General features: G+C 41.5%; 6 protein-coding genes across 7 annotated transcripts; all 6 read left to right on the forward strand.

Annotated features, from left to right (window-relative positions):
• The first annotated feature begins 72 nt into the window (after positions 1-72).
• On the forward strand, positions 73-4,475 carry LOC116213719 (PLASMODESMATA CALLOSE-BINDING PROTEIN 2-like). Its single transcript, XM_031548757.1, has 4 exons — positions 73-283; positions 877-1,119; positions 1,579-1,618; positions 3,942-4,475. Exons 1-4 carry the CDS (start codon positions 232-234, stop codon positions 4,300-4,302), a joined length of 696 nt encoding a protein of 231 aa, XP_031404617.1. The 5' UTR covers positions 73-231; the 3' UTR covers positions 4,303-4,475.
• Positions 4,476-6,417: 1,942 nt separating this feature from the next.
• On the forward strand, positions 6,418-9,497 carry LOC116213607. Its single transcript, XM_031548623.1, has 3 exons — positions 6,418-6,769; positions 8,961-9,036; positions 9,355-9,497. The coding sequence occupies exons 1-3, from the start codon at positions 6,572-6,574 to the stop codon at positions 9,495-9,497; spliced, it is 417 nt and encodes a 138-aa protein (XP_031404483.1). The 5' UTR covers positions 6,418-6,571.
• LOC116213609 lies at positions 9,494-12,363 on the forward strand. The gene is made up of 6 exons (XM_031548624.1): positions 9,494-9,866; positions 10,027-10,235; positions 10,416-10,480; positions 10,672-10,893; positions 10,974-11,101; positions 11,219-12,363. The coding sequence occupies exons 1-6, from the start codon at positions 9,494-9,496 to the stop codon at positions 11,947-11,949; spliced, it is 1,728 nt and encodes a 575-aa protein (XP_031404484.1). The 3' UTR covers positions 11,950-12,363.
• A 167-nt stretch (positions 12,364-12,530) lies between these two features.
• Positions 12,531-16,167, forward strand: LOC116213723 (mitochondrial substrate carrier family protein E). Of its 2 annotated transcripts, none has more exons than XM_031548762.1 (9): positions 12,531-12,802; positions 13,032-13,181; positions 13,313-13,370; positions 13,471-13,620; positions 14,219-14,429; positions 14,785-14,830; positions 15,096-15,216; positions 15,310-15,382; positions 15,662-16,167. In XM_031548762.1, exons 1-9 carry the CDS (start codon positions 12,755-12,757, stop codon positions 15,894-15,896), a joined length of 1,092 nt encoding a protein of 363 aa, XP_031404622.1. In that variant the 5' UTR covers positions 12,531-12,754; the 3' UTR covers positions 15,897-16,167. The 2 variants fall into 2 exon arrangements, with proteins under 2 accessions (XP_031404622.1, XP_031404623.1); XM_031548763.1 differs by having other exon boundaries at positions 13,066-13,181.
• Positions 16,168-17,110: 943 nt separating this feature from the next.
• LOC116213721 (DNAJ protein JJJ1 homolog) lies at positions 17,111-19,796 on the forward strand. The gene is made up of 3 exons (XM_031548761.1): positions 17,111-18,850; positions 19,296-19,354; positions 19,446-19,796. The coding sequence occupies exons 1-3, from the start codon at positions 17,156-17,158 to the stop codon at positions 19,504-19,506; spliced, it is 1,815 nt and encodes a 604-aa protein (XP_031404621.1). The 5' UTR covers positions 17,111-17,155; the 3' UTR covers positions 19,507-19,796.
• A 393-nt stretch (positions 19,797-20,189) lies between these two features.
• Positions 20,190-23,482, forward strand: LOC116213724 (ATP synthase subunit gamma, mitochondrial). Its single transcript, XM_031548764.1, has 9 exons — positions 20,190-20,418; positions 21,147-21,190; positions 21,292-21,444; positions 21,832-21,945; positions 22,047-22,174; positions 22,319-22,441; positions 22,511-22,630; positions 22,711-22,832; positions 23,152-23,482. The coding sequence occupies exons 1-9, from the start codon at positions 20,324-20,326 to the stop codon at positions 23,219-23,221; spliced, it is 969 nt and encodes a 322-aa protein (XP_031404624.1). The 5' UTR covers positions 20,190-20,323; the 3' UTR covers positions 23,222-23,482.
• Positions 23,483-23,725: the final 243 nt, after the last annotated feature.

Below are 23,725 nucleotides of genomic sequence, written 5' to 3' on the forward strand. Positions count from 1 at the left end.
AGTAATACCTTTACCACTTCTGTGTTTTCATTTTCACTTCCACCTTTTGTCCATTTATTATCATCTCTCTCTGCGTATTTGCTCAGAGCAGAAACGTTATCGCCTCTCTCTCTCTCTCTCTCTCTCTCTCTCAGCTCAACACACAAACACAAACGCCGTTGCCATTTCCTTGGACTCAGTCGCTCTTTGTGTCTCTGTTTCTGCCTGCCCTCTGTTGTTGGGTCTTCAGCAATGGCTTTCTTGGCGGTTGCGGTGCTCATCTTGGCCATCTCCGGCCACTCCAGTGAGTCTCTCTCAAGCTGACAAAGCTCAGATTTCAACCGTCCCTTCCTTTTCCTCTTCTTCCTTCTTCAGCTTAGAAAAAAAAAAAAAGATCCTTCCTTTCATCTCCTTCACCGTGCTCTTTGTTTCAAAAGATCTCCGGAACCTGTGATTTTTCAAACCCCTACACGGTTCTCTCTCTCTCTCTTTTTTTTCCGGGTGAGATCTCAAAGCGTCCATCCTTGCGTGTACTTCTAATGGGTTTTCCGACACTTGCAGTGGCTGCAAGTTTTTGCCTTTTCGATTCAAGACATGTTGGTTGGTTTCAATCACAACCGTCCATTCTGAACCACACCGATATTGTAGCCGTTGATTTTTTTTTAAAATTATTATTATTTTCTTTTCTTTGGGTGCTTATTCTACTTTCTATTTTTCTAGTTAATTTTTCGTCCTTCCAAAAGACATTAGGAGTATCTCACCAACTCGAAATCGAACCGATGAGTGGTTGGTCCCTCAGAAAAAAATTTTAAATAGACAAAAAAAGGAAAAAGAAAAAAAAAATGTGATTTCTTGGTTTCTTCCTGTCACGGCAAATCTAACGATGCGTTTTTGCAGGTGCGGCATCATGGTGTGTGTGCAAGTTCGGGCTGAGCGACACGGTCCTGCAGAAGGCGCTGGACTGGGCGTGCGGGAACGGCGCCGACTGCAACCCGATCAGGCAGAACGGTGTTTGCTACCAGCCCGACTCCGTGAGGACCCACTGCTCCTACGCCGTCAACAGCTACTTCCAGAAAAAGGGCCAAACCACCGGCGCCTGCGACTTCGGCGGAGCTGCTGCGGTATCTACGACCGATCCCAGTAAGTTCTCCTGCTTTCGAGAAGTTCGAGAAAATGTAACGTGTGTAAGCCGAATCACACTTGTTATTCAATAAGAAATCACCAAAGATTAAATCATATGTAGAGGTACGTATAGCGCATTTGTCTAGACAATGGATATTAACGTCGTCTACGATATTTTTACGTCGGATTCTATAAATGCTGCTTATATACTAAATTATGGCCCTAATATTGAAGTGCTTTCCGATCGTCAAACTTCACTCTGGATGGATGAACTTAACACGCTATTTTCACTCGATAACATTAGATGATAAGAAAGTAAAAACTCGAACTGCTCTTCACGATGACCGCAGATTGAATCGTAGACGTCGTCTAGACAAGACAACAGAAAATGTTGTCCACAATAAATTTCTTTAGTCTACCACAATGTATGAAGGATGACGGATCGATGTTATGTTATCTTCTTGGTTATTTGCGCAGGTGCTAATGGCTGTTCCTACCCTTCTTCTGCTACTTCCAGGTATTGTCCCTCTCCTCCTCCACCTTTATTTTCTTAGGAAAAGACCCCATAATTTTTTATTCTTCCACTTTTAGTCCTCCACTCAGTGGGAGCGTCAGGTCTGACACCTTTTCAGGTTACTGATTGGTACCCATTAACTTTTATCTTTACCAGATGAATCCAAACATGATCGTACTGTAGCATACAGACGTCCTTCATCTGTCAACTATTAATTTCAACTTATTGCTTTTGAGTCCTTATCTAATTTCCAAATTTGATATCACATTAAGTGCTTAGTGAATGATTAATCGATCAAAAGCTATCAGTACTTTAACGCTCCTATTATTTTTTGTTTTCCAGTGAATCATACTCCTATTATTTTAATATATGGGTATTTTTTCCCTTTTTTATACTGACCTTTTTCAACGGCTAAAAATAAATTATAACTATATTAAAATCATTCATTCTTGTTCAGTAACTATATTTTAAGGGCTTCACTTTTCTACTAGAGCTCCTAAAAGTGCCTCCTTTTTTGCATTCCAATCCAAGTAGAACAAATGTCGGGATTCTGATGGTCGACGGCAGGTCAGTAGTTAAATAAATAACTGAGTGGCACGTTATTTATGAAAAATGCAATGATTCAAGAGCGACTTATTATTTGATACATAAATTTACTATATCTTAAAACAATTGATAATTTCGGGCTCTGCCCCTAATCTACCTAAAAAAAAACAATTGATAATCTTCCTACTAAATAATGTGCATTGCATTACACCCACTTTTTCTGTGGAGTAGTTTGTAGACATTTTTACTTTTGATTTTAGGAATCACTCTTCTTCCTTTATAGGATACTTAGTGAGGGTATCTCTCTTTCGACCTTTAATTCAAATGGGTATCTTTAATTTTATCTTTCTCGAAAGAATTCCATAGTCCGCATCGATTGTTTCCCTTTGAGATGGCCCAAATCATGGTGATGTGAGGACTTTAACTTTCTTTCTTACCTTTTTCCCTTTTCATTTCATACCCTTTTTCTTTTGATGCCGATCTGAATCAGCCCTTCTTGTCATTTGATGCATCATGATTTTTTGACTCATAGCTCACGCTTTGCCCCTACTCAATTAACTTTTTCCTATTTCACGATCTTTTTATTACGGGGATTTTTAGGTAAAATAGTAAAATTAAGTTAAAGATATTATTGTTACAAATAAGTGCATATATTATTTATCTTCCTTGATCCAGATTATCAAATTTGAGTATTTAAATGGTCAAGGTGTTCTCTTCTTTTGGCAACATTAGAGGTTGATCACATCTGATAACGATTGAACTCTGTCGGGCCCTAATGTTACGATCACAGCTATATAATCAAATATTATTGCCGCATATAGCGATTTACACAGTTTTAATTTTTTTTTTCCTCGAATGTACGGAGTTTTGATTTGGTAAATACGAATCATGATTTTTCGTAATTTCTAAATTTGTATGGTTATGTATTGCAAAATTATTATATCAGAAAAAAAGTGGAAAAAATCGACTCAGTCTCTCTCTCTGTCTTTTTTCCCCTTAATTTCAATTATTGGTGTTCCTTTAGGGTGGGGCTTTCGGCGAGCCAATTTGTTTGGAGAATCGGGGGGCAGTGGGCCGGACTTTTTGACCATTTGCGTGCCTTTCGTTCATAGAAAGCCGTGCCCGCATACTATCTCATGCCCCGATTTTTTAACCCCCCATTTTTATTTTTATTTTTATTTTTACTTTTTAACTCCTTACTGCTTTTCTGATTGATTGCTTCTCTTTTGGGAGGGCTCTACTTTGCGGGCTCCATGCACGAGATGGTGTATTTTGTGGGCCCCGCCCTCTCGATTTTTGACATTTTTCACGAAAATTTTCCTGAAAATTACGAGAAAATAACAATTATCCTGAGAGAATAATATTACAGAGTTATCTCTTATATCATGTGCACCTGAGCTTCGATTATCCTAATTTTTCGATCTCGAGCATCGGCTCGCGACATACCTCTATAGGAGCATGGTTCGTCATCTATGATATATTAGCTCGGTTTGGCAACATAATTAGAACAATTGGAAGAGCGATGAGTCTTGAGATTAGGCATGTGACAGTTGGAGACGTGATAGTTTAAGGTTGTTAAAGAGTCGTTACAATGTCATGCAATGGACTGATGCATAACACGGGCTAAAGTATGTGACGTTAATTATTATATCGTACACTGTACGATTCTTTCCTATTATAATTTGGATTCCACATGTTGACAATTAATCTGTCGTTAGCATTTTGTGTATGGTCACTAACGAGTTACGAGTCGATCTCTCTGATTTTATGTTCTGTGCAGCACCGGCACCGGTACCCCGACGACTCCTGCCACCGGTACCACAACTCCCCCGGGCACCACTACCATGGCTCCCCCGGGCACCACCACCACGGCTCCCCCGGGCACCACCACACCGATCACGACGACTCCAACCACCTCGGGCACTCCCTCCACCACCACCACTACCACAGGCACTACTCCCTACGGCGCAACCCCCACAGGAATCCTAGGAGCTGGTGGTACTGGGGTCAGCCCCACCGGCATGAACACCGACATGAGCCATGGGGGACTCCGCCTGCTCGGGGACAACTGCTTCCTCGCCGTCTCCTTCCTTGTTTTCTCGTCGGTCGTAGCCCTAATGCAGCAGCACCTGTTGTACTGAGAATCTTAGCATATGCATATGACTAAATTAAACTAGTAGCTTCTGATGAACCCTTTAGCGAGAGAGGGAGAGAGAGAGAGGTTACTATATTAGAGATGGGCTGTGCTGAGACTACAAATTTTTGTGCATATGTGTTTGGGTAATGCTATGCATGTGAGTTTTCTTTGCCGTTCTCTTCTGTTCAGTTATGGTTTCCACTCTTCTGAAATTTATTATTATTTCGATTAGATCACTATCTTCAATCTATTAGTCGAGATTTAATCCCGTTCTGTTTTAGATTTATTATCTTTTTAACTTTACTTTTTGTAAAAGTTATTTTCTTAAAAAAAACAAAGGAAATGAAGTTATATTATTAAGAGGGTCTTCGGATTCCTTTCTAGGGGATATTCACTTCTTGGTGGGCATGTTGCTCTCGGGTAATTGTTTTTTTTCCATGGAAAAACAATATATCTTTCCACTTTTCTGAAAACATCGAAACTGCGAAAACTTCCTAAAATTATTATTTGCATCGGCTTCTGTTTTACAATCGATCGAGAAGATGGGCGTTTGAAGTTGTCATCTTGAACCAAATGGACTAAACATACATGGATCTCATGTTTTTTCCCCTTTCGGTTTTTCTTCTTTGTTATAGGCTAGAGGCATTTCAGAGGCCCGAGTTTCACGGTTGCGCTTCCACATTCTCGGGAAGGAAAAAAAAAAATTGCTCTTTTACGGTCGGGAATCTGGTGCCGTCGGTGCAGTTATGAATACGGTTTAAACCTTCGACAGTTTTTACTTTTTAACCGTAGTGTTAACGTTATGGGATCTTTCGAATTAAGCAAATCTGACATGTGAATGAATCTTGTCTGTTCTTTCGTCTTCGTCTTCCCGCATCTATAATTCCATTCCTCGGTCCTATGTATCAAATGTCCCAACAATGACAGTAATGTCTTCACAAGTATCCAACTCCCACGACAGCCAGCCCATTTTCGTTTAAGAATGATCAATTCCCGACGAAGAGAAACCGATGGATCTAGAGAAACATTAATCTTTCGAATATAATACCCGATAGCATGTGACGTTTTCTCGGATCGCAGGTAGATGTTCGATCGGGAGAATGAGAGGTGAGGAAAGGGTTAGGATAGGCCCACATGAAATCTGATCGGGGTGCATGTTCCAATCCCAATCATATGCCAACGGGACAAAAGACACTGTGAAGGATTCTCTATATGACTAGGCTTTTGGTACCACACTTCACGTGTCAATAGGACGATGGACGAGTTCTTTCTAGAAAAATAATATCGTACCGAATTCAATATATTATATACGCCATGGTTATATTTTGATATTTCTTCCGAGTTATTACCAATGTCGAGAATGTGCACGTCCTTAACACGGGCGGCATAGTCCATGTTATCCAGATGTATCTCCCTCGGCCTTCCTTTCTAAATGCAGTTCTAAAGTGGGAAGGATCTTCTGGGCAATCGGTTTTAGGCACACTCCTTGCGTATTTGGAGTTTGTTGATAGCAATAAAGATTTGTCGCAGGCGATGAACTTGGTCGTCGACTGTGCCCCGATAGTCATCTGCATATGAGCTAAATCCTTCTTCTAACGCGAAGTAGCGTTAACTTGCTCTGAGTTTAAAATGGCTGCAGATTAAATTTGTGCAGGCCCATTCGAGGCCATCTTCCTTCTCCTCCTTTGCCCTCGCAGTCAGTTGGTTAGTCTGCGCCATGAAAGTAAAGCTGCTGACATCGATCAACGACTCCAGCCACCGGGCAAGTTTCTTCATTCGCGAGCCAACCTTCAGCGAATTACTTCGATGGCTCGATACATGAATATGCATCATCACATTTTTCTTCACTCTCCTTTTTGGTTATTAACTCTTTCGTCATGCTTCTCCAGTTAGTCTCATTAATCTTAGCATTAAGAAATGTTGCCCTACTGACCTAACATTTTTTTTTTTGCAGTCCTAACACGTCTTTTTAAGTGAAATGGACTATCTTGGATGGTGCAGTCCTCGGCCGAACGGTCCTCCCAAGCTTCCATGAATAATGAGCGAGGCATTTTCAGTTTACCGACATAAGATATATCGCGGGGAGACACGATGATTCGGTATCGCGTGCACGGTGCAAATCTATCTCCCTCTTATCAGTGTCGAAATACGTATTCGTTTTTTTGGGTACTAACCCAATTCGAAAAATTCAGACAAAAATAAAAAAGAATCCCTCCCATACACGTAAAAAAAAAACGAAAAAAAAGTTATTTCTACTTTTTCTTTTCCCGCTAATGAAATTCCTCCGTGTCGTCCCTTTGTCTTCATCTGACCGATTTTCTTTTCTTCCGCCTTCATTTTTCGTCTCTTCCCCTTCGCCGATTGCTCCGATGAGTCGGGTCAGTGAATACGTTCAGTCACTCTCTCCTCCTCGTCCACCACCGACGATTTTCACAGCTCTCGAAAACCCTAAAAAGATGAAGAGGAGCCGGGTAATTTTTCTCTTTCCTCTTTGGTCCTTTCCTTTCTCACCTTCTCGTCAATGGTTTTTGTCTGCTTCCTGCCCCAACCGTTGCTTTCATTATTTTATTTTACCACCTCTTCACTGTGTCGTCCCGGTGGCCCCCAAAATGTCGGCTTCCTTGTACTGTTTGAATATTTTATGCTGGAACGGGAGACCGACAGACCGTGTCCTCTGCTTTAACGCATTCTTCAATGTCACTGTATGGGTCTAGCAATGCCATGCCATGAAACGGCTGAATAAATGGTGCGCACTTTGTCCTTTTTTTTTTTTGCAGCTCAACATGTGCCCTTTTCGGTTTATTGCTGATCTTTGAAGCTTCTTAAGTGCTCGGCAATTAGCAGCTTAAGTTAAGTTTTGTTGGGTCATTATGGTCTTTGTTGATGCTTTGAACATCCTTTTAGATGTTGTTGATCTTGTCCTTTTCAACATTCTTGTAAGCAAAGGGAATTCTCATTTAGGATTATCCATCATTTAGGATTTTTGATGGTCTTGAACACATAGCTCTAATTGAAACTTCCAAAACAGACCCATTTCCCCTATGGGAATTTCAGTTGGGGTTCATCAGCATCAGAAGATAATTGAAGAATCCTTAAGTTGGACTTAAATTGGATTTTTATTTAAATAAATTATTTTCCTACCATTTTGGGCGGAGTCCGATGGCAACACGCTTGGTTTCGCGAACTTCATTAAATTTTTCGACTGAAAATTAGCTATATGTATGATTTATTTGGTTGCAGTTGGAAGTTCTCTTCACGTTATGTAAGCCCAGAATTTTCTTTAGTTGGAAAAGTTTTCACTTCATGGACAATAAATCCGTAGTGATGATTACTGGTCCCTCACTCTTAAGGAAAAGCTCCAAAGTTCTGTTAATTAGCTGATATTTATCTTCTCGATACATAAATAAAACAAGAGATGTTTCTGTGTAAGCCATGAAATATGATATACGTAGGTTTAGTTCTACATTGAAACTGAGACATAGTTTCTTCTACTGGTTTTTGTGTAGTTTCTGATCTAATGCCTGCACCAATATCTTTGTACTTTTGGCTAAATTTGATGATCCGGTAGGTGAGGGAGCTTGCACTCCTTGAGAGATCATCATTATTTTGATAAATAAGTCGTTTGATGAGGTTCGTCTGTCCTGCTTGGTCTCATTCCTTGGTCATTGTTAAGGGGAAGAGCTTGTACAATAATACACTCTGCTTAAATTTGTAAACTTATTGGACCGAGATGACTTTTGGAATTCACCCTCTGAAGAGTGTTTTTTGAGTTTGAATGAAATTCATTGTGTTGCCTGAATCTAATGATTAAATCCGACTTTCCATAGTTGCCTGTTCATTGATGTTGTTTCTTGTATTAGGCCTAGACTTAACTGCTTACCATTTGTATGGGAAAGCAGCAAAGTTACAAATTGAGACATTTACCTAGCGAAGTTTGCTGCTCACTCACAAGAATTCTGTGCGATATATCTTCCAGTTATGAGAACTCAAAGTGGTTTTCTTTGTTTGAATGTTATAAGACTGTGAAGGGCATGACATATCCAGGACATGCTAATTCGCATCTGTTTGGCAATCATTTTGGGCATTGATATCTCTAGAATGTGTTGAATCTGGATAGAGAAGATCTCAGGAGCAGTTTGTATAGTATATAGCAAGGATTTCCTCGATGGATTTACAGCTTTAGAAGTTTGGGAGTTTAGGTTTCACAGAATCAAACAACCAAAGTCATCAGTTCTTTTTCGTCGTGTGACTGCCACTGAGGTGGACATGCTTTGCCCATTGCTGCAATGTTTGAGTTGAAGTAATTCTGTCTTAGTAGCAGTTAAGCTGTTCAATTTAAGATGGGAAGCTTACTTTTACAGTTGATATCCAATCTCTTCTAGCTCGGTGAGTTTAGAGTTTAAAAAAATGCAATTAGCTTCTTTTTCCATGGATATCTTTATATATATAAAAGAAAGAACCTTTTAATGTTGTTCGAGTTGTGGATGGACTTGACTCCATTTGGTTGTGTGTGTAATCTGTGTGTTACTTTTTAGTTTCTTTGGAGTGAAGTATCTCAACAGTTGGACACAAGCCTTTGAGTAAAGCCAATATCCTCCCTGGCTTATCGATAGAATCTATTTGTTTTGTTTAACTCTAATCCATTTGTTTTATTTTTGACAGGAACAAGAGGAAGGAAAGCCTTGTGAAATCTGTGGTGATATAGGTCTTCGAGAATGGATTGTAACATGCTCTCAATGTAGAGCTCAGGAGCACCAGTAATTTCTGATATTTTTCTTCCATCTTGCATGTTGGTTTTGCTTTGATAGTGAGTAAATCTGCTGAGGCATTAAGTTAATTAAAAGCTTAATCTTCCCTTTCTTGTACATGCGCCATTGTTGTACAACTTCTGCAGATTTTTTTTTTTGTTCATTTAATTTGAATTCTAACTTTAGACATGTCCGATTCACGGACTGTGCAAAAATATGAATATGTTAAGCTTCACATCTCATTTTCAGTATGATACATGCTATGCATCCTTCCAGCCTCATAGTTCGTTTCTTTTTCAAATATCCAGATATTGCATGCATGTTCCATTTTCGAAGGATTGGAAAGTTTGGCTTTGTGAACCATGCCAAGCCAAAAATAAAGTTGATCTACCAAGACATGATTCAAAAGGAAAGACCAAGTCAAGTGGCCCATCAGACATCTCTACAATGAACCAGCACTACGGGACGCGAGTGGTGGGTTCCAGCAAGGCTCGAGATGCTCTTCCAAGGCAAGCTAATCGAAAGACCGTGCATACTGGGAAAGTCAAGTTTCTTCCGCTGACGGAAGTGATGAGGGTGGAGAGAGAGAGAGAAGGGCCTTCCAACCCGAGCACCTTTAGCTCTAGACCTCGTCAGGATAAACCACCTCCATCATTTCTGTCACCGAGAAGAACTTCCAGAAAGTCTGAATATTTCAGGCACAGGTCTCCTGTGAAAGTGATCAGAGAACGAATACCGGCGGTCGGAAAAGCTTCAAGAGATGGAAGTGGATTAAAGAGCCATCAACAGGGACCCAAAGTGCTCAAAGATAGAATAGGTGGTGCATATTCTCAAGGGTCACTTGTTCTACTTTGCTTAGAAAAAATTGTTTGTGTCAACGTCTATCTTTTAAATTATTCTTCTTTCTTTTTTTGGGCCTTTGTCAGTTCAGGAATTTTTACTGCATATACTTAGTTTCTCCGAACTTTTATCTGTTTCAGATGAGACAGTTCCGGCCCAGCAGGCTACGAGGGAGGTGAACAAGGAAGTGCTAACGGAAGCCGATCCACCCTCTGTGGAAACCAGACCTTCTAGCTCATTGATAAAAGAGAAGTCTATAGGAGGGTATCGACTAGACCTATTCCATCAGGGCTTCTGCATAAATCGGCATTTTCTTCCTCAAGACATTGCTTGTCATTTTCCAAGCCAGGTGAGGAAATGAATTTATTGAGAACTGTAGTTGAAATTTCAAGATGATGCTACAGGGAGATTTTGATCCGGTGGATTTCTAAGAATAGAGAAACATTACTTGATTGGCTCAAATTTCTCGCTCTAGCTTGGTTGGCAACTTATTAATGTATTGCATCTATCATGATATATTTTTGTTCAGCTAGCGCTGATGCTGCTCCTGAGCCTGATGACGCGATATTGGAATGTCTCAGAAACCAATCTGAGGTTGTCCCTTGGACGTGAGTAAACTGATCCTCTCGAAGTGCCATTGCTGTGGTTTGTGTAATATGTCATTTGGGTGATTGCTAATGCTGCAATTTTTTTCGTGTTTATTCCTTTCGGTGACTCTGTAGGCATACAAAATATACGTGTACACGCTTATCTGAACTGCTAATGTAGCAAATGTTTTTCTTCAGGGGACAGTTTGAATTCTCGGCCAGTGTTATCCCTGCCAAGCGTTCTGGAACATTTAAAGCTTATTTCCCAGTTCGAGTACATCGTACGGCTTATGAGTACTCGGGGTTTATTCCTGAAGTTTTTCCCGTTGAGCTGATTCCTAAGTGCGAGCTACGAGACTCAAAGATCTTTAGAAGAATTCCTGATTTCCATAATGCTGCTTTGCTCTTTTACCCGGATGGGTTCGTCTCGTCTTTAACCCAACATACTTAGTGGTTTCTTTTCCTCGAACAGCTTTTGACCGAGTTTTCTTCATTTACAGCTCTTCTGAGGATTATGGTTACCTCTGCGACTTGATGAATAATCAGGATTATGTGATTAGAGGCTCTGTTTGGGATGATGTCGAGTTGCTGATATTCACATCAAAGCATCTTCCCGTGGACACTCAGTGTATGCTCTCTTTGAACTATGCATCTAAGTATTGGACTCGTTTGAAATCGATCTATAACTATCCTCACCGAAATCAGAAGCTTTGGCATTGTACTTATTATAGAGCCCTGACTGCAGGGTCGAAAACTGGTCTCTTCCTGTGGGGAGTATATCGCAGCTTTAAAAATCGTCCAGCTCCTCGGATTCGGGATTCATCTGAAGAAATCTGCCCAAGTGGTCCTGGTGTTGAAAATCCAAACAATGGTCTTATTGCTAAAAAGGGTGGTAATGAAGCTGCTGGTCGCAGAGGTGATGAACCAAACTCTCTCGAAGAGTCACAGAAGAATCCCGTGATCGAGGCTGTGCTCACACGGTGGGTTCCTCCCTGCGATGGTTGGGTCAAACTGAACACTGGTGCAGTCTTTAGGGGAGATCCGGGCCCTGCCGGAGGAGGTGGATCGGTCCATGGGCGATCAGGAAAATGGATCATCGGCTATGTTTCCAACCTGGGCGAGTGCAAGCAGCTGACCGCGAACCTGTGGGCACTGCTCTGGGGGCTGAACCTTGTGTCTGAGCGAGGCTATAGGAAAGTCCAGGTGGAGACTGACTCTGAGCTGGCCCTGAAATGCCTCAATAGAGTTAATACTGAAGGAGATGTTGTCGGCCCTGATGATTTGGATCTCATCAGTTCCTGCAGAAAGCTCCTCTTGGGTGACTGGGAGATCTCGCAGAGCCATGTAAGTCGAGAGATGAACCACCCTGCTGTTGTGGTGGCGAACCATTTTGAGGATCACGACGTAGGAATCATAGCCCTTCTCGATAGCCCACCTCCTGACTTAGCTAAGAGTATGATGAACGGTCAGAGCTAGCGGCACCCTTAGGCCCCCTAGTGCAGAAGAAAGCCGATGATTGTACAGTTGGTTTAAGACGTAAAGAGTCGGTCACACGAGGATGAGGTGTACAGATACAACAATTTGGTCATCATTCCTGAAAACAGTTAGGCGAAAGATAGGAACAGATATGCTGGATATGTTGGAGCGGTACAGAATTTTCAGAAAGGATCGATGTCGTGTTCTATTGGAGTGTCTGTGAACTGCGATCCGAAACTAGAAGCTGCTGCAGCTGTTGCTTGTTTTTGTCATTAGAACACTCGATCAATTACTCGGCAGGTCATGCGATGTACGGAAGCAGTCGCGGTGCAGGAACAATTGCCCAAATTATGCTTGTTTGGTATGCTAGAGTACGGTTTTGGACTGTGATATAAATTGCAAGTCTTTGACTAATACGATGGATCGAGCGACTTCTTGATTAACACACGAGTAGAACTGTTCAATTATCGATTACAGAAGAGGACTACAATGTCTTGATCTAGTCGATACTGTCAACCTTAGAGTGAAATGATAGATTCATGTGTTTAAAGCTAACGATTGCTCAGTCGACATTATAATGGACGCTGGGACTCCGATTTCATTAGGTTAGCTGAAAGCCTAATACGATTGGTTGACATGTCGTTTCATGGTCCGCCGTTCCCTCCCCCCACGCCCCTCCTCTTTCTGAACTAAGAAATTAAAAAATCGCGCCTCTTTAAACCTAACTAAACCCTAACCGAAGCTCCAAGCTCAGTGGGCTGCGGATCTTCAATGGCGGTCCAGAGCTCGACCTCCCCCGAAATGCATGCTGCAGCTTCCAATGGCGTTGGTTCCGCTCAATTTCAGTTCTTCGGTGAGCAATTTCTCGAAAGCACGAACAAAGATGGATCCATAATTACACGAGCTTCCATTCTCAGTCACCTCATAGAATCTGATAGCTCCCGAGCTAGCTAGCCATGGAAAATGAACTCTTGGAGCTAAATACGTAGCTTACAGTTACCACAGATGCGTGAAATTGGAACTTGGGAAGACAATGGAATCACCGTTGATGACGTTAATTGTTGTATTGTCATATGAATCAGATGAATGAACTGTGGCCTCCTGGTCTTGGTGCAGTGTGGAGGGAGTTCTTGTGGGGCGCCATGGCTGGGGCCTTTGGAGAAGGAATGATGCACCCGATCGACACTATAAAGACGAGAATTCAAAGTCAAGCGATTCTTACTGGAAGTCAGGTATTATGAGCTATTATTGTTTGGATAATAACATCATACATTCTATGCCTCGATGTATGAACAACAATTTTCACTTGATAATGTTAATTAACTTGATGCTTACATTTCCTTATCTGTGATTATTATTTCAGAAGGAGAAGACGATTTTTCAGATGGTCCGCACTGTCTGGAGCGCAGATGGATTAAGAGGTATAAAACTTTCCTTCTTTTGACATTACGTTCCGTTCATGTTTTACGTGTTGATAAGTTCGCCACGATGCAGTTTTCTCTAATATTATTGCTTTGGTAGGGTTTTATAGAGGCGTGACTCCTGGGATCACTGGATCTCTGGCAACTGGAGCGACGTATTTTGGCTTCATAGAATCAACCAAGAACTGGATTGATGAATCGCATCCTGATCTTGGAGGGCATTGGTCTCATTTTATTGCTGGAGCAATGGGTGAGTAATTTTTGAAGTCAGAATTTTGTTACTATGATTATTATATGGTGGCACGATTTTAGGAACTCTTTTAAGAGCATAAGTGTTCACCAAAATGTTCTGGGAACACCTGCATCATGAGCGTTTGGAAGCTAAAGTTACTCTCATGTTTATCTTTTTGGGAGGTCTTCTGATTATGTGTTTATATATATATATATATATATATATATATTTGGGGGCTATTTCATTCTTGAAAAGCTTTTGCACCTTGGACGACACCAATGATAATGATTTGGTTAATGTTCCTTTTCAGCATAATTTCATCATACACTTGTACTGGATGTAAATTTGCTGAATAGACTTAATCTGGTTTAGTTGTGGAATAAACTCTAATGTCCTGTCCACATATAACTAATCTGCAAAACCAGAAATTTTCTATTCTGTGCGATATGCTTCTCTGAGTTGATTACACTCTTATTCTGCTAAAGAATATAAGCTGACTATACACTTTCAACCTGTTGACTGTTGATAAAAATCTGAGTACTTGTTCTCTTACTCCCACCGGAATCCATTTTAGGACTCAGAATATCTTTTTCTACTTGTTTTCTATCCATTCCAGGAGATACCCTTGGTTCTTTTGTATATGTTCCATGTGAAGTGATGAAGCAGCGAATGCAGGTTCAAGGTACGGCAGCTTCTTGGAGTCCTCTTGCCTTAAAAGATAATGCACCAGTAAAACCTGGTGGGCAAATGTATGGGTATTATACTGGAATGTTTCATGCTGGGCGTTCAATCTGGATGGAACAGGGATTACGAGGATTATTTGCTGGGTATGTGCTGCAATTCGCTATGTTCAGTTTTTCTGGGGGTTAGGTTGCAACCATTGTCGGAGTTATCTCGAGAAAAAATAAATAAATTAGAGAGAAGTTATATGTAGAGGGAATGTTAACAGACTCATATTTTCCCATTCTCACGATTCATGTTTCGTGTGACTATTTTACTGTTCTGGAAAGATGACCATAACAACAATTCATCCTTGATGTTAGAAGGAAATGACGGTCACTCTTATCTTGATAAATCTGCTTATGTTGCTCTCTCGCTGTCCTAAGTTGAACTGATTATTGTGTTATCATTTCTCCTTGATCTTCAAAATGACTGATAATTTCCCTTTGATTGCTTTGGTAGATACCTGTCCACACTTGCTAGGGATGTGCCTTTTGCTGGTTTGATGGTACTACAACACACCTTCCATTTCTCATACTTGACTTTGTGCAGTTGCTTTTTCCATAGTATAAGTGTGATTATTGCCTTCTAACTCAAAGAGTAAGGATACATTCAGTTTTAGTGACTGAGAGGTTGATTTATTTTATAATCTTGAGCGAAGAATAATCTTCTTCCATTAAGGTATCGATAAGATTATACACCTAGCTGGTCCTCCATTGGCTCATGAGCCCTCATGCATTTACTTAAATTGTTGCCTTTGGTGGCCTTTGCAGGTCATGTTTTATGAAGCTCTTAAGGACATAACCAGTTATGGAAAGCAGAAGTGGGCACCCAATTCTAATTACAGCATCAGTAGTTTGTTTGAGGGACTCTTATTAGGTGGATTAGCTGGTGGTAAGTTCTGTAAACTTGACTCTGTGACATTATTCTGCGTGGTTTTGTCTTGTTTCATCGATGCAACTTGCAAGTAACTTTTTCCTGAATCAGGTTGCAGCGCATATCTAACCACCCCACTCGATGTGGTCAAAACAAGATTGCAGGTACAAGGACCCACAGTAAGGTAACTACGACAATTATTATCTAGAGATTCGTGCCTTGATACCCACCTACACATTTAATGGTGTACTCCTATCCCGTGCTTATCACTCGTGATTAATATTGATGGAGGTGTGGTCAATATGGCCAATTCAAGGTATATTGTCCATTTAAAATTTGAAAATTCTGCCTTCATGTTGTAAAGCTTCTGAAAATAGATTTAGCGCGAGTTTTGGTTACTTAAGACTGTTACGTTGATATTCTCTTATTGCACTTAAATATGTGTGTAAAATTGTGTTGTTAGGTACAATGGTTGGTTGGATGCCATACATAGGATATGGCTTATAGAAGGTCCCAAGGGACTATTTAGGGGAAGCATTCCAAGGATCACGTGGTACATACCAGCCTCTGCTCTCACTTTCATGGCGGTCGAATTTCTCCGAGACCACTTCAATGAAGGATCATTGGATAGGAAAGACGCAGAAAAAGTTCCAAATTTACCGATTGACAGGAAAGGGTCAATTAGGGAGGTGGCATAGAGATGAAGCTCGAAAAACTGCTTCAATTTTTTCTCTTCTTTATCACGAGGCGGTGTATCATATCTGAGCTCAATTTACAGCGAACGAATTAATGAAGAATGAGCAGGAGCATAGGTTAGAGTCGTCGATGATTCTTCTCAACTGAGAAATCGATTGTTTTCTCGATTCAGAGGATTAATGTCAGTAGCTGCAATAAACGAATGTCTCGGTTTCTGCCAAATATAGTGACGGGTCTATGCTGTACGCGGTTGAGACTTGTAATAGGGAACAAGCTTCTTGTGCATGTTGCTGTTGCATTTCAGCCTCAGGAGCGCCTTTTATGCCATTCGAACATGTTATCGGAAAATTGAAGTCACGCACTCTATGGGAAATCGTTGGACAGCTGACAAAAAGAAAATTGAAATTCTATTGTCTCGGCCCGGGATGGTTCGGGGGACCAACTCCATTCGACGGGGTCCCGTCTGTAGTAGAGGGCGATCCGATGGTGGTGGCTTGACGCCTGAACTCTCTTAGCCGGGACGGGGACAAATTTGCAAAATGCGGAGGAATGGCTTATCAGCTGTCCAATGGTTTGGGATGAAATCACAGCCGTTAACCATATCTAGTTTGTGCTAGCGGGTCCTCAAGTGAAGTCCCGTTTGGACACGGTAATGAATTGTGCGTTTAATTTTAGAGTTGAGTTGAGTTGAGTTTTGATTTTAATTTGTTTGTAATAATTGTGAAGTCGAATTATGAAAAAAAATGTAAAAAAGTAAAAAAAAGATAATGATTGTATTGTTGAATTATGAAAAAAGTAATGAATAGTTGAAATAATTTATTATTAAAAATTAAATTAAATGATTAAAAAAATTATAAAAAAGAGTGAGTTTAGAGTTAAAATCAGATTGTAAAATTGGATGTGTTTATTTTTTGAAAATTTTTAACTCAATTCAACTCAATTTATCTTCAATTCAATATCACAATCATTACTTTTTTATTTTTAAAATTTTATAACCATTCAATTCAATTTTTAATATTAAATTCTCTCAACTATTTATTATTTTTTCACAATTCAACGATATAATCATTACTTAATCATTATTTTCTCTTAATTACTCATTATTTTTTCATATTTTTTATCATAATTGAACGATTCAATCATTACAAATTATTTAAAATTAAAACTAAACACAACTCTAAATCTAAAGGGCAGGAACCTTGAACGGGTCTACGTTAATATAAGAGAGGAAGAGAACGGCAGGCGCAGCCTAACCGGACAGATGTCGATGGCGGTGCCGGAGAAGCGGGACTTCTACGAGGTGCTGGGCGTCCACCGCGAATGCACGGCGGACGAGATCCGGTCCGCCTACAAGAAGCTCGCCCTCCAGCGCCACCCGGACAAGCTCGTCCAGTCCGGGATTTCCCAGGAGGATGCCACCGCCCAGTTCCAGGAGCTCGTCCACGCCTACGAGGTCCTCTCCGACCCCAAGGAGCGCGCCTGGTACGACTCCCACCGCTCCCAGATCCTCTTCGCCGACGCCAAGAGCTCTGTTTCCGGCTCTCCTATCATCGACCTCTCTTCCTACTTCTCCAACACCACCTTCTCCGGCTACTGCGACACCGGCAAGGGCTTCTATAAGGTCTACTCTGACCTCTTCGGCAAGGTATACGCCGCCGAGCTCAATTACGCCAGGAAGATGGGGGTGGGGATCAACTCGGTCCGGGAAGCGCCGATGATGGGCAATCTCGACAGTCCGTATGCTCAGGTGACGGCGTTCTATAATTACTGGCTAGGGTTTTGTACGGTGATGGACTTTGGGTGGGTGGACATGTATGACTCCGCAGCGGGTGAGAGCAGGAGGTTGAGGCGGTTGATGGAGGAGGAGAACAAGAAGCTGAGGAAGAAGGCCAGGAGAGAGTACAATGAGATGGTGAGGGGGTTGGCGGAGTTCGTGAAGAAGCGAGACAAAAGGGTCATCGACATGGCGGTGAAGCGGAATATGGAGAACGAGAAGAAGAAGGAAGAGAGGAAGAAGAAGATGGAGCAGGAGAAGCTCGAGCGGGCGAGAGCTGCAGCTCACAAGGAGCCCGAATGGGCGACAGTTGAGGAGGAGGAGGAGGAGGAGGAGGAGGAGGAATTGGAATACGAGGACGAGGTTTTCGGGGATGGAGACAATGAGGCTAAGAAAGAGGAGCTTTACTGTGTGGCGTGTGGGAAGAAGTTTAAGAGCAAGAAGCAGTGGGAGAATCATGAGAAGTCGAAGAAGCATAAGGAGAAGGTTGCAGCATTGAGGGAGAGCTTCATTGAGGAGGATGAGGCACTTGATGAAGAGATAGATGAGAGCGTAAGAGTGGAGGATGGGGAGATCGGCAATGGAGTGGAGTCTCTTGAGGAAGATGAGGTCGAAGAGATAATGAGGAGGGTGAGGGACGAACTGGATATTGAGAGTGAGAGTGGATCGGGTGAGGAAGAGAAGTTTAAAGAGGATGTCGGTGGTCATGGAGAGGATCATGGTGCAGATGAAGTTAGTGCAAAAGAAAAGGGTAAGGAAGATGTTGGGCCTTCTGGTGGTGACGGGGAGAAGGATGATGGTGATGAAATTAGCATTCTCGAGGCGATGCTGTCTGGACGTAAGAATAGAAGGAAAGCGGCAGCTTCGATGCAGGATGAGCTTAAGAGTGGTGGGGGAGATTCGGAGTTTATGGAGTATGATAATCGGAAAAGCACCAGAAGAAACCGCGGGGGCAAGAAGGAGAGGGGCAAGAAGAACAATGGAGAGGCTGTGGGTGGCAATAGAGATGAAGATGGAAGGAATGGATTTGTCAACTCGAACAAGGAGGCTTCTGTTGCGAAGACTGAAGTGAGAAGTGCGGACGATGATGAATTTGTTGAAAAGCATAAGAAAGAAAAAGGGAATGCGAAGAAAGATACAAATATGAGGTCGAAGAACTTACCAAAAGGGAAGAAAGGCAAGGTAAGTGAATGAGTTCGTACATTTGTTTAAAGTTTTACATACTTAGTCGGTTACTCCGCATTGTGCCTTAGACCCTTGATCTTGTCTTTGCTTGTTTGCTGGAATTCTAGTTGGGACTTGATATGCTGCTGCTTCCATTCTGGTGATAAAATAAGCATATTTACTGTCAAGATGTTCTTTACTATGAGCTGATGAAAGCTTCATTTTTCCCCCCCGAAAAATGAGACCTTTTAGAATCAATTCCACTTGCTGAGTTTGTAAATATTTGAACCGCGGCTTCCAAACCCGGGAATATACATGTTCTTGTGCCTTAATTGTGATTTTTGCTCGCTGTAGTTAGAGCGATCAAGAATCAAAGTACCACCAGTTTTCTTGTAGCTTCAATTTCCCACGCTCTTCTGAATTAATTTGCTGTCAACTAATCCGGTACGTGAATTCGATGCAGTCATCAGCTAAGAATTCGGAAAACCTATGCGAGACCTGTGGAGAGGAATTCGAGTCAAGGTAATGCAATGCACTGCTCAAAATCTGTTAGGCTCTTTTCTGTGCTTCTATACTTGATTACGCTAATTCCATGTCGCTCTATGCTAACCAGGAACAAGCTACACAAGCATTTAGGCGAGACAGGTCATTCAACACTAAAGTTCCGGAGATGACTGCGGCCGGGGAGCTAACCCATTGGGGGTTAACACTCCAAAAGCTAGATTCTTTTCTTTCTCATTCCATTCCTTCAGAACTTTCAGTTTACACAGTCTAATAATTAAAATATCATAGAGGAATCGAGCTTTAGTAATTTTCGCGACCAAAGAAGGTCGAGAGCGGCATTGATGCCATGTAAGATATCAGTGTTTGCACCTGTTGAAGGAGCAGAGCAAATCCATTTTGGCTTTGAAACATTGTTAGTTACATTGAAATAGAAAGAGATCTATTGTAATCATTCACTCAAGAAACGTTCTGATATGGGTCTGTGACTCGAGTTCCTCGTAGCTCAACCAAAAATTGAACTGAACGTTATTGTGAAACATTCAAGATGTACGAGATCATTACAATCGATATAGGGGAAATCGATTTCTTAGCCAGACGATTTTTTAACCCGTTACATACAAGACTCTCCGCATATTGAACTAATCCTTCCGAGTTGAGAGACAATTCAGCCTATGCATCCCAGCATTTTGAAAATCGAACAATCGCCGTGATTAATAAGCCCGAGGCCTTCACGAGAGAGTGAAATGGGCTTCAAATGGACCGCACCGCCGTATAATGGAAAATGACCGATCCGCAACGGAAGATCCGACCCTAACCCGATCCGATTTCTAATGCTGAACCACTGTTAGTGCTGGGAGAGAGGAGTGAGGTTAGAGAGAGGAAGCTCAACACGCCGAAGAGAGAGAGAGAGAGAGTAAGCACCGGATCTAAGTCGACGGTCTCATTAGGGTTTTGCACAATCGAATCGGACACAGTCGACGATCATCAATGGCGATGGCTGCTCTCAGACGCGAGGGGAGGCGATTCGCCCCTCTCCTCTCCCCCCGCCCAATCGCCGCCGTCCGATCCTCCCTCGTTTCTGAGTAACTCCCCCCCTCTTCCCTCCTCTCCCTCTACTTACGTGCTCGGGGGAGTCGATGAATGATAATTTGATAGTTAGGAGGGGCATGGTTGTATTACGCGCTCGATCCTGCCATCAATTTGGTCGCTTTCTCTGTTGAAGCTGAGGACGCTATGTAGATCATTATAGGATGGGCTGCTTGCTTCATTTCTCTGCCATGTTTGCAATGGAGGACGGACTGTTGGGAGATTAGCTGACATTTCACTTGGAAACCTTTTTTTTTTTTTTTGGGTTGTAAAATCTTATTTTGAGTACCCAACTGGAGCCTTACCTTGTGGAAATGTCCCTTCTTTTGGTTGGTTTATAATGAACTTGATCAATGAAAGCTTTGCTTCTTCTCGGTTTTACAGATGAAGACTCCATTTGCTCGTGTAAAATTGTTGCAAGCACTATTTTTGACTTGCCTTCCCATTTGACATTTCATTATTTTATGGGCGGTCAATTCGGTCAAACTGCCTGGACGATAGGATCTCTTTAGTCAGTTAATGAAATGCTCTCTCTTATGGGTTGTACGTACGGTTGCATTGTAGTTTGCATTATGTGCCATTCACAGCTTTAACCTTTGTTGGAAACGAGTTGGTAACTTGGTGGTCTTTGTCTCATTGTGGGCTGGAGTAGAATTGTTCTTCGTTGTTAACTTCAGCAGCCTTTTGTTCATTACAAAGACTTATCAAATTCTTCGGATTACAGGGAGGATATCCCTTTTGGCGCGCGCTCTATTTCAACTCAAGTGGGTGAGTGCAATTAGAGTTTTGCCTTCTGTCCTTGAGGCTTAACTTTGCAACTAACCCTGCATCCAAGGCAAACCTTAATGTTGTCCTCTTTCTGAATGCAGTCAGAAACCGCATGAAGAGTGTGAAGAACATCCAGAAGATCACAAAAGCTATGAAGATGGTTGCAGCCTCAAAGCTACGAGCAATCCAAATCAGAGCTGAAAATTCCCGTGGCCTGTGGCAGCCATTCACTGCCCTTCTTGGTGACACACCTAGTATGTCTACGGCAAACCATCAGCACTTGTACTAGATGTCCATTTTGACTATTTAGGACCAACAGCGAATAAATGCTAGGAATTCTCTGTCCTTTTATTCTCACTTAACCCAGCATTAGGGAGATGTCCACCATTGATGTATGCAAATATATACATGCATTAGATTGGTAGGCTACATCTGGAATACTTGTCTCTTGCTTGATGTTATTTATGCTTCATATATTCTTGATATGATTTTCTTCTTGCTGTTTTTTGTTTCTTAATTTCTTCATCCTAATTGTTATTCTCAGTGATGCTGCATTATATATTCCTGGAGGCTCTTTATTCGACTCATTTATTTTGGAATAATTCTTTGACCTAATCCCTGTGCTTGTAATGTTATGCCAGGTGTTGACGTCAAGAAGAATGTTATTGTCACTGTCTCTTCAGACAAGGGTCTCTGTGGCGGTATTAACTCCACATCAGTTAAGATAAGCAAGGCTCTGTACAAGTTGAATTCCGGTATGCTCTTGCATAGCTGTGTAACTTGCCAACTACTTCATCTTTTTCATGAATATATGTTCAGATGCACATCGCTTGTTTTATATTTTTATATCACACAGGTCCTGACAAGGAGACGAAGTATGTTGTTTTGGGAGAAAAAGCGAAGGCTCAGTTGGTTCGTGACTCAAAGAAGAATATTGAGCTAACAATATCAGAGCTGCAGAAGAATCCTCTGAACTACACCCAGGTTAGTTGACTGCAATTCCTCCAAGCAATTGGAGTAGTGTCATGAAGTAGTTGCAGGGTTTCTCATGGGCTTATGAATAAATTAAAAATATTAGGGACACAAATTATCTAAAACCCGTCCGTCTTTGTGGTGTTTCTCTTTCAGGTTTCTGTGCTGGCTGATGACATCTTGAAGAACGTGGAATTTGATGCATTGAGGATTATCTTTAACAAGTTTCATTCAGTTGTCTCATTTTTGCCAACAATGTCCACTGTGTTATCGCCAGAAGTAAGTATAGTTCATCTTTGCCCTTTACTTTGGTGTAGTTCCGGAGTAATATCTACTGCTTTTGAGTAGATTGTTGAGAGGGAGGCTGAGGCAGGAGGAAAGCTCGGAGAATTAGACTCCTATGAGATTGAAGGAGGTGAAACCAAGGCAGAGATCCTTCAGAATTTGGCAGAGTTTCAGTTCTCTTGTGTAAGTAATAATCCTAGGTGAAAGAGTTCTCTTGCCTTAGCTTGTGGGGTGAATCTGAAAATTTTGTTTGTCTGAGATAGGTTTTATTCAACGCGGTGTTGGAGAATGCTTGCAGTGAGCAAGGAGCAAGGATGTCTGCTATGGACAGTTCCAGCAGGAATGCTGGTGACATGCTTGACCGCCTTACTCTAACTTATAACAGGTCCCCCTCTCCTCCCCTTCTCCCCTTCTCTCAAAAACATTTCCTGGAAAATTGGAAAGAAGGTTGAAGAGACTTTTCAGTTATATTGTTACGGTTCTCCTTATCTTGATTGGAAATATTAATAAACGGAAATAGAAAACAATCGGAACTGATCAGTAGACTACCTCGGTACCTCCAAAAGAGGGAGCAGAAACAAACATAATTCGTAGATCAACTAATCCATTTCAAGCTCTTGCTTGAGAATAAAAAAGCCATAATTCATAGAATTCTATTCTTGTCTCGTGAAACTTATATCTGTTATTGCTGTTTGATTGACCAGAACCCGTCAAGCATCTATTACCACCGAGCTCATTGAAATTATTTCTGGAGCATCGGCACTGGAGGGCTAATTTCCAAAGAAATGGTACTTCTCTTTTGTTTCTTTGAGAGCTGAGTTGCTGAAAAGTATTCCGCCTGCTTGTTTGATGGCGACGAAATAAGATGTTTAGTGGAGGCTTCATGTAAACAGCGAACGCTTTGTACCCCCCTTTTGGTAATTGTTGCTGAGAATCGAGATCTCCTAATAACATCCCGTGTCTGCGGAGTCATTTTTCTTTTTCTGGAAGTAAAACGTAAAGTCAATATTGAAGTACCTTTCCTGCTTATGCAAACTGTTGCTGGAATTTTTTAGTGAGTTTTCTACAGAATCACTCTTATGCTGATATCTCGGCAGCTCGGTGAACAAAGGATCGCTGAACGTGCTGAATTAGTTGCACCTATAATTGCTGCAACAAGAACCGATGGCTGGTGATTTAAAGTTGTTATTTCACGAATGATTTGGGTTTGTGTTCGAAGGATAGATTGAATAACGAGTGTAATGTTCTTAGATCTTGCTGAGATACGTGATAATCAGT

Source organism: Punica granatum, chromosome 7, assembly GCF_007655135.1.
Source record: "Punica granatum isolate Tunisia-2019 chromosome 7, ASM765513v2, whole genome shotgun sequence".
Classification (NCBI taxonomy): domain Eukaryota; kingdom Viridiplantae; phylum Streptophyta; class Magnoliopsida; order Myrtales; family Lythraceae; genus Punica; species Punica granatum.